The 12,846-nt window shown below is 33.0% G+C and overlaps 1 protein-coding gene across 5 annotated transcripts in view; it reads right to left on the bottom strand.

The window, feature by feature from the left end:
• Window positions 1-1,112: 1,112 nt before the first annotated feature.
• Window positions 1,113-12,846, bottom strand: part of Miga1 (mitoguardin 1) — a 73,058-nt gene continuing 61,324 nt past the window's right edge. For all 5 annotated transcript variants that reach the window (XM_046443177.2, XM_058578943.1, XM_058578944.1 and 2 more), the window contains 3 exons: window positions 11,889-11,942; window positions 7,470-7,586; window positions 1,113-5,448 (listed from right to left, as the gene is read on the bottom strand). In XM_046443177.2, coding sequence (XP_046299133.1) covers window positions 5,230-5,448; window positions 7,470-7,586; window positions 11,889-11,942 — 390 coding nt within the window. In that variant the 3' untranslated portion in view covers window positions 1,113-5,229. The remainder of the gene's footprint in view (window positions 5,449-7,469; window positions 7,587-11,888; window positions 11,943-12,846) is intronic.

Below are 12,846 nucleotides of genomic sequence, written 5' to 3'. Positions count from 1 at the left end.
CAAATTATCAGTCCTGTAATTTCCTATATATAAATGTACTTTGTGAAAGGTTTCTATGACACACATAAAAAAGTAAAATGCTGAGGAGATATTTGATGTATCAGTTGCTTTACTGTGGCTTTTAAGTAAAGAATAAAAAGTGTCATAGAAGGAAGGTTTGCTCTTTTTCTTTTCTCTTCTGAAATCCAGCCCATCCCTGCCCAAATGATGAAGGTTACTGTGTGATTTTTCACTGTTTAGAACTTCAGCAGACCAAAGAGCTTGTGCGGCCTGATCAGAAATATCAATAGCATAGGACAGCAAGGGATCAAGGGGAAAAAAGTGGCAGGGTAAGGAATCAGAGAACATAGGGAATAGGAAAAAAACACTAAAGAAAAAAACAAGTCAAAAGCAGCATAAGAACAGTAAAAAAGACAGTGGATAAAAAAATAAAAATAAATCCTACAAATAATGTTATAACAGAATAGCGAGATGCTTGCAGAGAAGCATTTTATATGCACATAAGAATTCAGAGAGAGATGTTTAAAGGGCAAAATATTAAGTTCAGACAGTAGGATCAAAGAGGATGCATGAGACAACAAAGAATATGACAGAAATGACATGGAAAACAGTAAATGAGACAGAAATACCAATTTGGGTCCCCATTCTACTCTAACCCTATAACCAGAATGGAAAGACTCATGTTTGTATGATTTGCTTATTAAGTAATATACTTCAGTTGAAAAGTTTGAAACTTTTTTTTTTTTTTTTTTTACATAATGGCTAGTATGCAGCTCAGCTGGAGAGTGTTCAAGCATTCAAGAGACCCTGGTTTTAATCCCAGCACTATAAATAAATAAATAAATAAATAACTGACTGTATAATTATATAACTACCTATTTATCTATGTAACATATGCTTAATTACTTTATAACAAACCTATTTGTTTAAAGTCTCAAATTAAGAATAGTGTTTTTGTGTCCAGGTGAATCCTTTCTGCCATCTGTTGGCAGCATCTCTCTCCTTGACTAAATGTATCTAAACCCTTCTCAAGATGTCAGGAGAAAGGAGGTTGAAATCTGAAGAGGGATGGATGCACATGTATCAGTTTGATAAATTTATATTATGCTTGATGGCATTACCCACTGCAACACTTTAATTAAAACACAAGTACTTTGACTTTATTCATCACAAAACTACCCTTTTCCCCCACATTAGTACATAAAGAGACACATCTTTACATTCAATTTCAATGCTTCTACAGCTGTCTATGTTCTCTATGTGTGTGTGTGTGTATATATATATATATACACACACACACACACACATATATATATGTATATATGTGGTGATATACAGATGGAAAGCTCTCATAGCGTAGAGTTTAATGAGACAATTGTGACCTTCCAATTATATATAAACATTGTTTAAAGTATGCAATACATTTCCTAGGTGTACAATCACTTTTTTATTTGGCAGTTATAGAAATACATCCATGTCATAGTGCTTATTTTGGCTAAAGAGCCAATGCTATTTTTTTCTGCTACTGTAGTGTTTTATTTTTACACAAATTAATTCAGTTCTTACATTTAAGAAATAAATACATTTACTGATATCAACCAAGTAAAGCTAAAACATGGTTGTTCTCAAACTAGACCAAAACAGTAACATAACCATTAGGAACAAGGTAAAGATGTCCTTATTTCCATTTTTCACAGATAATATAAATTTTTATTAATTCTCACATACTTATATTAATCTGATTTATCCAAGTAAAAAAAAAATTGAATTCAGCCTAATTCTTACAGTCACTTTGAAATTTACAACCCAACCAATTTCTAAATACATGTGCATATTAAAATAAAAGCAAATGGGTTATAAACATATTTAAAAATTTCTGATTATGAAATTTCACAGAGAAGTACATTAAATGTTACTTTGGCATTCCTGTTTCCTAGGCTTAAAGGAACAATAAACTAATAATTCCTTTGTAATGCAAATAATAACTCTTTTGGGAATAAGTAGAAAATATTACATCTTAAGGCAAGAAACATTTGTAAATACTTTTTACAGTCATCTAACAACAAATTAATAAAACTGATTCTAAATGGATGCAAATGATTGAATGCTACTTTATGAGAAAGAGAAAGTTCTTTGGAGCTGACTATAACAGTATGAAAAACTTAGCTTTTAAAAAGTTAGTTCAATTTTGACATTTTAGTAACATATCGTTAACCTCTGGGTAAAAAGTAACTACTTTGTTAGATGTTTAAAAAAAAAAAAAAAAAGAAATGCAGACAAACCAAACTAGAAAAAATTTTTAAAAAGTAACATGTAAATCATCTGAACACTTATTTTTTTTCTTCCAGAAAAGAGGAGGAAAAGCCATTTTCTCAGAACTGACTAATCCAAGGCCCTGTTTTAACTTACATAGAAGGGAGTGAATGAAGGGACTCATGGTGGTTAACTGTACTTTCCTGACAATACCACCAGGAGTAAGTTGATGGGTTTTACCCTGAAAGGCTTTAGACTAATTTAAGTGTTATTTTATTTTTTAAAGCATTGCCTTTGCTGCTTAATCCAGTTTTAAGGCAAATAAAAAGAGGCATATATATCTCAGTACCCTTCTGCAGTCAGAAATATTCTTTTTAGAAAATGTTTACTTTTCAAAAAAGTTATGTTTCTTCACATACAATAGACTTTTCCTACATTTACTGCCCTGAAATTCTATTTGGTTACTCTTATCCCTTTTGTTAAAAGGCCACAAAGAAAGCTTCTTTGTAATGTTGTAGCTACAGAACTGATCAAAAACTAATCATCAAAATCAAGCACTGAATTTGAAAAATTAACCTCCTGAAGATGGTCAATTTTTTCTGATTTAATAAATTGAAATGTGAGGTGGTGGTATGGGGGAGGGGAGAGGAGAGGAGAGACCCAAATATCTCCTAGAACTCCATTTACCTTGTCTGATGAAATAAATTCCCCATGGTTATCTAATAGCAGCATTATTAAACAGTGCAATTCTTCCAAATTGAGTTCAAACAGTATCTTTCTTAAATAAAATAGTAAGTTCACTCATAGCTTTTGTTCATAAATAAAAATCATGGCATAAAACATTTAGCCTCAGTTGAGTAAATTAGTAGAAGTGATAACTGCCCTGCCCATGAGGTAATGGGAATGAACACACGCACATATGTGTATGTGTGCATCATTCAAAGCCAGTGATACCTCAACAAGAGGGTGAAAAAACTCAATACTAAATGAAAAGTAAAATGTTATATAATGGAATTTTCCATTTTTGTACTTCTAATACTCCTCCATCAGTGAGAATTATGAATAGGCAATTATTAATTTAAAAATCTGTGTAAGAGGACTGGGGATGTAGCTCAGCAGCAGAGCACTTGCCTAGCATGTATGAGGCCCTGAGTTTGATCCCCCAAACTGAAAACAAAACAAAACTAAGACACAAAGGAGTTATATACTCAAGAACAATTAGAGTAATATTTCATATATTTAATGTTCTAACCTATACAGTACATGCAAAAATTGTATGATTCTGAATTTCATATTTTGTAATTGATTTAAATTATTGTGGCTTATAAATTTTAACACTTAAAAATTATTCCTTTTCACTTTTCATTTTCTATTCATTAATCTGAAACTAGGCACTTTAATCTAAAAATGCATTTTTAAAAAATGCATTTTAGATCCTTTTGTGTAATTCACTCCTAAAATGTATAAAGACCACTTCAGGGAGCAAAAGCAACAAATTTAACCCACTGATAGAGTCAGCCACTCCAAACAAGTGGTATATGACTTAGGAACAAAATTAATGCAATTCTAAAAATATCTAATACACTCTGAAAAGCCTCACTCAAGAACAACCCACTTGTTCATACACTTGTCATAGAGGACACAGAATATACTTCCATATCATTAAAAATATTTTGTTCTTTATCAGAGGAAAAAAAAGAAAAAAAAAATTCTTTAAAACCTCACCAAGATTCAGTGGGGTGCAGTATCTTATGCCTGTAATCCAGCTACTTGGGAGATTGAGACAGGAGGATCTCAAGTTCAAGGCCAGCCTCAGCAACTTAGCGAGACTCTGCCTCAAAATAAGAATATTTTTTTTTTAAAAAAGGGCTAGGAATGTAGCTCAGTGGTAAAGCACCCCTGAGTTCAATCCCAGCACTACAAACAAAGAATAACAATAAAAAAAAACCTATGACTCAAAGTATGAACATCTTAAAAATATGGGCATACTATAACAAATTCCCAGTGTGCTGAGTCCCCTATGAGAGTAACTAAAAACTTGTTTTGTGGAAGAATAAAAGAGAAATTATTTTACTGTTACCAAGTTTGAATACCTCAGGTGTTGGGAGTCAGTCTCAAAATTACATTTATAAAGGGTATGTTTTAAATTGCTTTTCTTAGTAAACAAATGCTATCTTTTGAATCAATATTAATTCAAGAGAAAAATGTTCTAACTATTAAAAGATTAAAGTACTTCAGTCTCTGTATTGTAATTCATAGGACCAACAGTTAACATATTTTGGAAACTACAATTAATCTAACATAAAGTTACAAGTTGTAAACTTCTCAAGTGTCAATTCATCTAAATGTTTTATATTGATACTCAGTGATTACAATTTCTCTGATTGAAATACATAAACAAACATACAGGCAATAATATAAGCAGTACACATTAAATGCCACTACTGCCTAAATTTGATCTAACAAATGAATAACTTTACAGTTAAAAAACACGTTTTCAGGCAGTTAAACATATTGACACTAGGAGTAATATATTCTTCTATGTATGGACCACAAAGGTGTTGTAATATATTCTTGCATATGTGGACCATGAAGGACTTGGCTAAAATGTATATTTTCAAGGTGCAAAGAATAAAAACAAACCTTTTAAGTATGACACTGGACATTTCTGACAGCTTGAAGATGATAAATCAATTAACTCCCAAGTATTGGCTTCAAATTAAGCAATACTCCTATAGAATTCACAATTCACAACTTAAATTACTACCTAGATTATTAAAAAGCTGCTCTGAATATACTACACAGGGATGCAAAGAATTTCTGTATAAGTACAGTACTTATTTATTCATTCATTCTTTACTAGATTTTTTCCCCTCCCTGAGTCCACATCCACCAATTCTGTAATACATATTACAAAATCAATAGTTACCTTAAAATATTTTATACCACTCTCAAAATGTATGATTCTTATGGTACTTATTGTACTTTGGCTTCCAATAGCCCACTGGATATAACATGACCATGACCACTTAAACAGCTACTCGTGTGTCTCAGGGCATCTGCTCCAAGATAGGCCATTAAAAGTTCCATGCGGCGAATGAGTAACTGCATGAGGTCTTCAGCCAAAGTCTCTATACTTGAATAGCGCACCTTCTCAAAATCAAAAATGTCTTTGAGAAAGAAAATAACTTGATTCTGGAGAATGAACACAAAACAAATTGGCATGTATTAGACCAAAATTATATTAAATCTAAAGAGTTACTAACATTATAACTAGCATTATATCAGGAGTCAGAACATCTGAACTCCAGGGATGATTTCACATCTCATTGGAAAAGGGACCTTGAACAAGCCATGTAACCTTTTTTTGGGTCCCATTTTCTTTTTGACAGATAAATATAAGATAATACCACCCATCTAATTTACTACTCAGGGCTGATATAATGATTAAAAAGAAATCTAAGAGAAGTGCCTGCAAACCCTAAAGCATGTATAAATGTGAGGGGCTATTTATTAGCCTTTCCTTCATTGTTTCCTCTGAGTACTGGTACTACTTTAGGAGAAGAATAAACTATTTTCAATAATCATAAATAATTATTAAATGTGCATTCTTCTGTACAAAACCCCTTAAGACACAAAAAATAAAAATAAATTCAGGCCTCAAATCAGAGAAAGACCTAGAAGAATATTTTACCTAAGTTGATACTTATTTTGAAACTCATCTCCCCCTCCCCCCAGGCCTAAGGACCAAACTCAGGCCTCAAGCATGCTAGGCAAAAACTGTGCCACCGAGCTAAATCCCTAACCCCCGACATTCATTTAAGTACATTTACTTAAATGGGTAGTATACTATTCTTTTTAATAGTATACTACTATTAAGTATACTATAAATTGTAAATTTCAATTGCAAGGTCATGATGAAAAGAAAGTAATTCCAAAGAAAAAAGCAGGAATATATAATTTATGTCCTCTAGAAATCAAATATTAAGTACTAAGAAGACATATAGGTTCATTGGATTTTTATATTCACAAGGGTAATTAGCAATCAACCTGTGAAGTCCCGTCATTTTATAGACAAAAGGATTATTTTTCCCCTAAGTCAGACTGTTCATTAATGACAGATTTAATTCGAAGCTCAATTTTTTCAATTAAAATACATACATTACATCTGGGAGGGCAAGTAACCTAGTTAAAAATTAATGAGTTCTAAATGACAGTAAAATAAACATTTCCTAAATTATTTATACAAATATTGTATCAATAGCACATAAACATAGTAACTTAATTCAAAAATGAATATATAATGAAACACCCAAACTTTAAAATTCATATTCAATTATGTTTACTTTTAATTGCTCCTTGAAACTCAGCCTACACCTTATTGAATAGAGACACTCCTTTGGCACTTTGCCGAAGAGATACTTCTTCAATGAACTTTACTGTGTGTTTTGGCAAACATAATCGTCTGACATTAGGATACAACTTTAAACTCCCATGTTATTTCTCACAACTTGGATTTTATCGTTCATATCAGAACTTACTGCACTAGGAGGGGGAAAATGCTTGGAACAAATTATATTGGATAAATTGTACTGTTATATTGTGTATTGTGTACATATACAAATATGGACCATCAAATCCCATTAGTATGAACAATTATAATGCACCAATTTTTAAAAAGTGGGGAGAAAATAACTTACTGCAATAAAAATATCGCTTGTTTATAAATTTCAAGTATCTAGGCATGAAGAACAAACTACATGAATTCCACTGTAACACTGTAACACCATGCAAGACCATGACAGAAAGAATTGATAAGGCGAATGGACTCAGTGAACCTATTCTACACTAAGGCACCAAATCTATAAAGCACTGGTTCATTTTAATAACAACATTACTATAAAATGTCACTAATTCAAATTGGTCACCTGAATTTAGGTAACCTGTATAACTTCACATTTAAATAAAATTCTTTCTTCTACAAGCAAAACCAAAACAGAATAAAACCTTATCCCTTTTTAAAAAAAATATTTGTTTTTTAGTGGTAGGTGGACACAATAACCTTTATTTTATTTTTATGAGGTGCCGAGGATTGAACCCAGTGCCTCACACATGATAGGCAAGCACTCTACTGCTGAGCCACAACCCCAGCCCCCTTATCCACTTTTTGATTCACTAAAAAAGCAATAAATCAATATATCAATGACTGAACATACCTTAAAGAAGCAACATAAATCATAAAGAGAATTTCTAGGACCCAAAAAGCCCCAAGCGAGGACAGGGCTTATGTGCTCACAAATGGCATAAAAATGGGCAAAAAATCCATCTGGGATCTGTTGGGAAGTAAAAAAAGAATAGTTATTTTGTCTTGTACTTACTTCCTCTAGCAGAGAAACTGAAATTGTTATCTATTATATGATCAGCTCTTTTTGAGGGTAAGCCAAGAGTCAATCATGAGTCAGTCTATTAAAAAAATTAATAAACTTAGAAGTAACTTTCAGAGTCAAAGAGTGATTTCATATCCTAACCAGTAGTATTCCAGATATGCTGAGAAAAGTGGTTTTTCTTTCTTTCTCTCCCCAATCCCCTCTTCTCTATTTTTTGGAACTGTGGATTGAATCCTGAGGGTGCTTTACCACTGATCTAAATCCCTAGCCCTTTTTATTTTGAGAGAGGGTCTAGCTAAGTTGCAAAGGCTGGCCTTGAATTTGTGATCCTCCTGCCTCCTTCTCCTGAGCAGCTGTGATAACAGGCATGCACCACCACACTTGGCTACATTTTAGAATATGTGAATATACATAATGAGACATCTTGGGGATAGAATGGAAGTTTATGCTTGAAATTCATTTGTACTTTATACACACCTTATAAACACAGCCTGAAAGTAAGTTTTCACAATATTTTTGGTGTACTTTCATTTTGACTGCAACCTGTCACATGAAATACATTGTGAAAATTTCTACTTGTACCATCATGTCAGCTCTCAGAAAGTTTCAATTTGAGAGCATTTTGAATTTTTCATTTTCAAATTAGGGATGCTCAATCTGTACTTCATTAAAACAAACAAACAAAACCAATCATGGGGCTGGAGTTGTGGCTCAGCATGTATGAAGCACTGGGTTCAATCCTCAGCACTATATGAAAATAAACAAATTAAATAAAGGTATTGTGTCTATCTACAACTAAAAAAAATTTTTTTAAGGAAAAAATCTTTTTAAAAAAAGAAAGCAATCATGCTGTGTTGTAAATAAGCAAAAACAAGAATGTTACAGTTCCTTAGCCATATAAACTTTAGGAGTATTCTTGAGTATTTAAAAGCCTTACTAAATCACTTAATGGTATTAATGAAAAAGATTAAAAAGAGTTCAAATGATTAGTTATTAAGTTATTTTTACTAGACCCCTAACCTTTAGTTAAGAAATCCAATATTAAAAATTGAATTGTGTAATTGCTTCTTCTTATGAAATATCAATACATATGTTTATGTTTTAGGAAACTGTTTATTAATAACTTTCTGAATGTCCTTTGTTAAATATCATCCTGTGGGATCTGTCATAAAGCACTGATTGGGATAATTATGCCTTAAGATTTTGTCTTTTGGGGCTGGGGTTGTGGCTCAGTGGTGGAGTGCTCGCCTCGCACGTGCGGGACCCTCGGTTCGATCCTCAACACCACATACAAAAATAAACAAGTGAAATAAAGGTGTTGTGTCCAACTACAACTAAAAAATAAATATTAAAAAAATTCTGTCTTTTGGAGGAGTTGTTTTTTATTTTACAGTCTCCAGGACAATCTTTTAAACCTCAGTTTAAAAAACATGACAGCAGCAGTTATCATTTAACAAAGAGTATCCACTGTATTCTGGATAGTATGCTACATTCTAGTTAGTTTGCTAAAACATTCTTGGGAAAACAGATCATGTTACCATCATTGTAAGTATGTGAAAAGTGATATTTGGGATGTTAAACAACCAGCTACAGCATACCAGCTAGCTAGTGGTGAAGGATGGAAAGTTATCAGGCATTTACTGAGTTTATTCTAGTCTAAAACATGTTCTACATACATTAAAATTCTAAATGATACAGACTCAAGTGTTTTAGGAGTTCGAGAAGTGAGAAATTAGTGTGGGCTCAAACAGAAAAGATTCACTTTGGCAAGGAACATTGAGAGCCGAACTCAATAGTAGATTAGATTTATTTAAGTATAAAGGGAAGTTTTACATTCCATACATAGAAAATAGTTCTTCCAAAGGTGAGATTTATAGGTATTTGTGGATATTGAAAGAAGACTAGAATGAAGCATAGTATTCACTCTAAGAAGTAGGAAACAGGGCTGGTGATGTAGTGCAGTGGTTGAGTACTTGCCTAGCAAGTGTGAGTTCCTGGGCTCAATCCCCAGTACTGGATTGGAGGGAAAGGAGGAGAAAACAGAACTATTGGTAATGATGCTATTACTATCATTATGGAAACTGTTGCTTATTAAAATCTTTTAAGATTACTTTTAACTTTATGTTTAAATTAAATTTGTTATATCATTGATATTATCTCATTTCATACTGACAGTAGTTTTAAAAAGTAGACATTAACTCCATTTTGCAAATGGGAAAACTGAAGGTCAGCTAATGGTTGGTATTTGCCATGATTGTGCTAGCTAGTATGAGAATCACAGTCTACAAAAATCTGTTTTCTAGTGCTAAACCAGTTTCAAACATTATCATTTATAATAATCATTTAGGAAACACGTTATGATTTGAATGTGAGGTATCCCCCCAAAAGCTCCTGTGTTACTGTAGGAATGTTTAGAAGTGAAATAATTAAGACTGTGAGAGCTGTCACCTAATCAGTCTCACCCTAGTTTGAATGGACTAACGAGGTGGTAACTGTAAACAGGTGGGGCATGGCTGGAGAAAATAGGTCACTGGGGTATGTTCTAAAGGGTGCATGTTCCCTGTGGGGCCCGTACCCCAATCTTCCTAATCCCACCTTGAGCTAGGTCCTTCCCTGATAATGTCTAAAAGATGTCTCTGCCTCATCTTAGGCCCAGAGAAATGGAGTTGGCCATCTATGGACTGAGACCACTGAAATTGTGAGCCCCAAATAAACTTTCCCTCCTCTAAGTTATTCTTATTGGGTACTTTGGTAACAACACAAAAGATGACAAATGGACTAATGCAGAACCTGTTTAAAATATAGGGCTTCTGGAAAAATCTGAAATAAGAATTATTCAAATATAGGGTCTCTGGAATTCTTTCTTTGGTGGTGCTGGGGATTGAATTCAGGGCCTTGCACCTGAGCTACAATTCCACCTCCAACTAAAATTATTTCTAACAGCACGTACTGAAGATATTTTGAGGATTACATTCCTGGCATTATCAAGGTTAATAAATACTGAATTAAAAATATGGATGATAAAATATTACAGGTCCTTGAGCAAATAATATAGAAACGGGCAATATTTGCATAATGCACTATGCTAAGCACTATTGAGCACTTTACATTGTATATTCACAACAAATCCCATGAGGAACTGGGTGTGGTAGCACACTTTTTGATTCCAGCTTCTTGGGAGGTTGAGGAAGGAGGATAACCAAGTTGGAAGTCAGCCTTAGCAACATAACTAGATTCTGTCTCAACAAAACAAAACAAAAAACAATCCTATGAGGTAGATACTATTATTATCCTCTTTTTAGAGACAAGGGAATTGAGGCACACAGAGGTTAAGCAACTTGCCCAAGGTCACATTGTTAATAAGTAGCATCTGAATCTCACTTCAGAGTTTATGTCTTTAGTCACCAGTACTGTATGGTGAGAGCAATATGTAGTGGATGAAATGGGCTACAAACTTTTGAGACTTTTGGGGTAAGTACCTAGAACTAAATAAAGCAGCTATTAGAATCAAATCATTAATTCTCAGTTGGATTATATGAAGGAGAGACCACTATATTACTAATTTTTAAAAATAATATCATTAAATTAAAAAAAAACATAAAAGCCCTATTAGAGCTATTCTAACCCTAAATATCTTTAGTTGAAATCTCACATATGCCTCAATACTTGCTATACTGAATTATACAGAACATTAAGGAAAAGGGAGAAGGCATTCAAAAAAAGGACCCAGTACCAATAAGTCACTCATCAAGCTTGAGGGATAGTCCCTATTATTAGCTGCCATCCTTATATGAGAACTGACATATTTTATTGATAAGATCCTCAAATTGTTTCACAAAATAGCTGCTATGGTTTGTCCCCACCAAATTCATGTTGTGGTTTGGTTCTTAATGCAGCAGTGCTGGGAGGTAAGGCCTAATGGGAGGTGCCTTGGTCATGGAGGTGCTGCCCATGTGATGGATTAGTGCCTTTCTCAAGTCTAGTCAGACTGCATTAATTATCATGAGAACAGACTATTATAAAGTAAGGCTGTCCCTGGTGTTTTGCCTCTTCCCTATGGGCCTGCATGTTCTGCTTTCCATCCTGAGTTGAAGCATCTCACCAGCATAGCTGGCAGATCTTAGACTTACCATTTCAGAACCATGAACTGAATAAACTTCTTTCCTTACAAATTAGTGAGTCTCAGGTATTCTGTTTTAGCAACAGAAAATGCACTAAGACAGGAATTTAGGGAATAATGGGTTTTACCTTCATCTGTTCCCTTTTCTGTTTCAGCACTGACCAACAACTTGAAGCCACAGCCTAAATACATGCAGAAGAGAAAGACAAGATTAAATTTACAGCCACACCAACATTTCCTTTTAGAAAAGGGTGATTTTTATTATAATTCAAAGTTCAGGGGAATAAAATGTCCCATTTATAATTTCTTATTTAGTCCAGGTTCCTTATATTGCTTGTAAACTTTAATAAAAAGATACTTCATTTTTACAAATTTAAAATTTAAATATATAACCCCTAAAGAAAAAAGGTTTAATCTGATGCTTCAATTACAATTAAATTCTTAAGAGTTCTTATCTTATATTCTGAGGGGAAAAATGAAAATATATGTATATAGATGCACATACATAAACAAATGTTCCATGTGTAAAAATGAAACAAAGTAGTACTTTTTCCTTCAAAAAAAGGAAATATTTGTGAGTAAACATTTTTATTTAAGAAGTATGAAATTATAACCATGATAGGACAATAAATAAATAAATAAATAAAATAAACTTATTCAGCACATTCTGAAGAATTCTGACTCTACTCTTGCATGACCTAACTTTGATGAAGGTCACTTTACCAAACAAATTCCAGAAATGAAGAACACATACTTCCTATGATTAAAAAAATTTAAATCAGAAGAAGGTAGATTTATAAAAATACTTCAAAAACTAAAAATACTTTAAAACTTAATATGAAGGTTAGGGTTGTAATTCAGTGGGAGACTACATTATCTACCATGCACAAGGCCCTGGGTTCAATCCCCAACACAAAAATGAATAATGAGGAAATTTCAAAATAATTGTGAAACTTCCAATAGGAACTAACTTACTTCTAGATGCATATTTAAAGCCCATCAAAAATCAAGGTCAGAGAATTAAATATAATAAATAGACTGAGAATATTCAAAGTATAAAATATGGCTTGAGCCTATCTTATTTTT

This window comes from Marmota monax, unplaced genomic scaffold (assembly GCF_021218885.2).
Source record: "Marmota monax isolate L192 unplaced genomic scaffold, Marmota_monax_Labrador192_F-V1.1 WCK01_AAM20220418_F8-fsc00046, whole genome shotgun sequence".
In the NCBI taxonomy this organism is placed as follows: Eukaryota; Metazoa; Chordata; class Mammalia; order Rodentia; family Sciuridae; genus Marmota; species Marmota monax.
The sequence above is the reverse complement of the archived record's forward strand: the minus strand, read 5'-3'. Positions and strand labels throughout refer to the sequence as shown.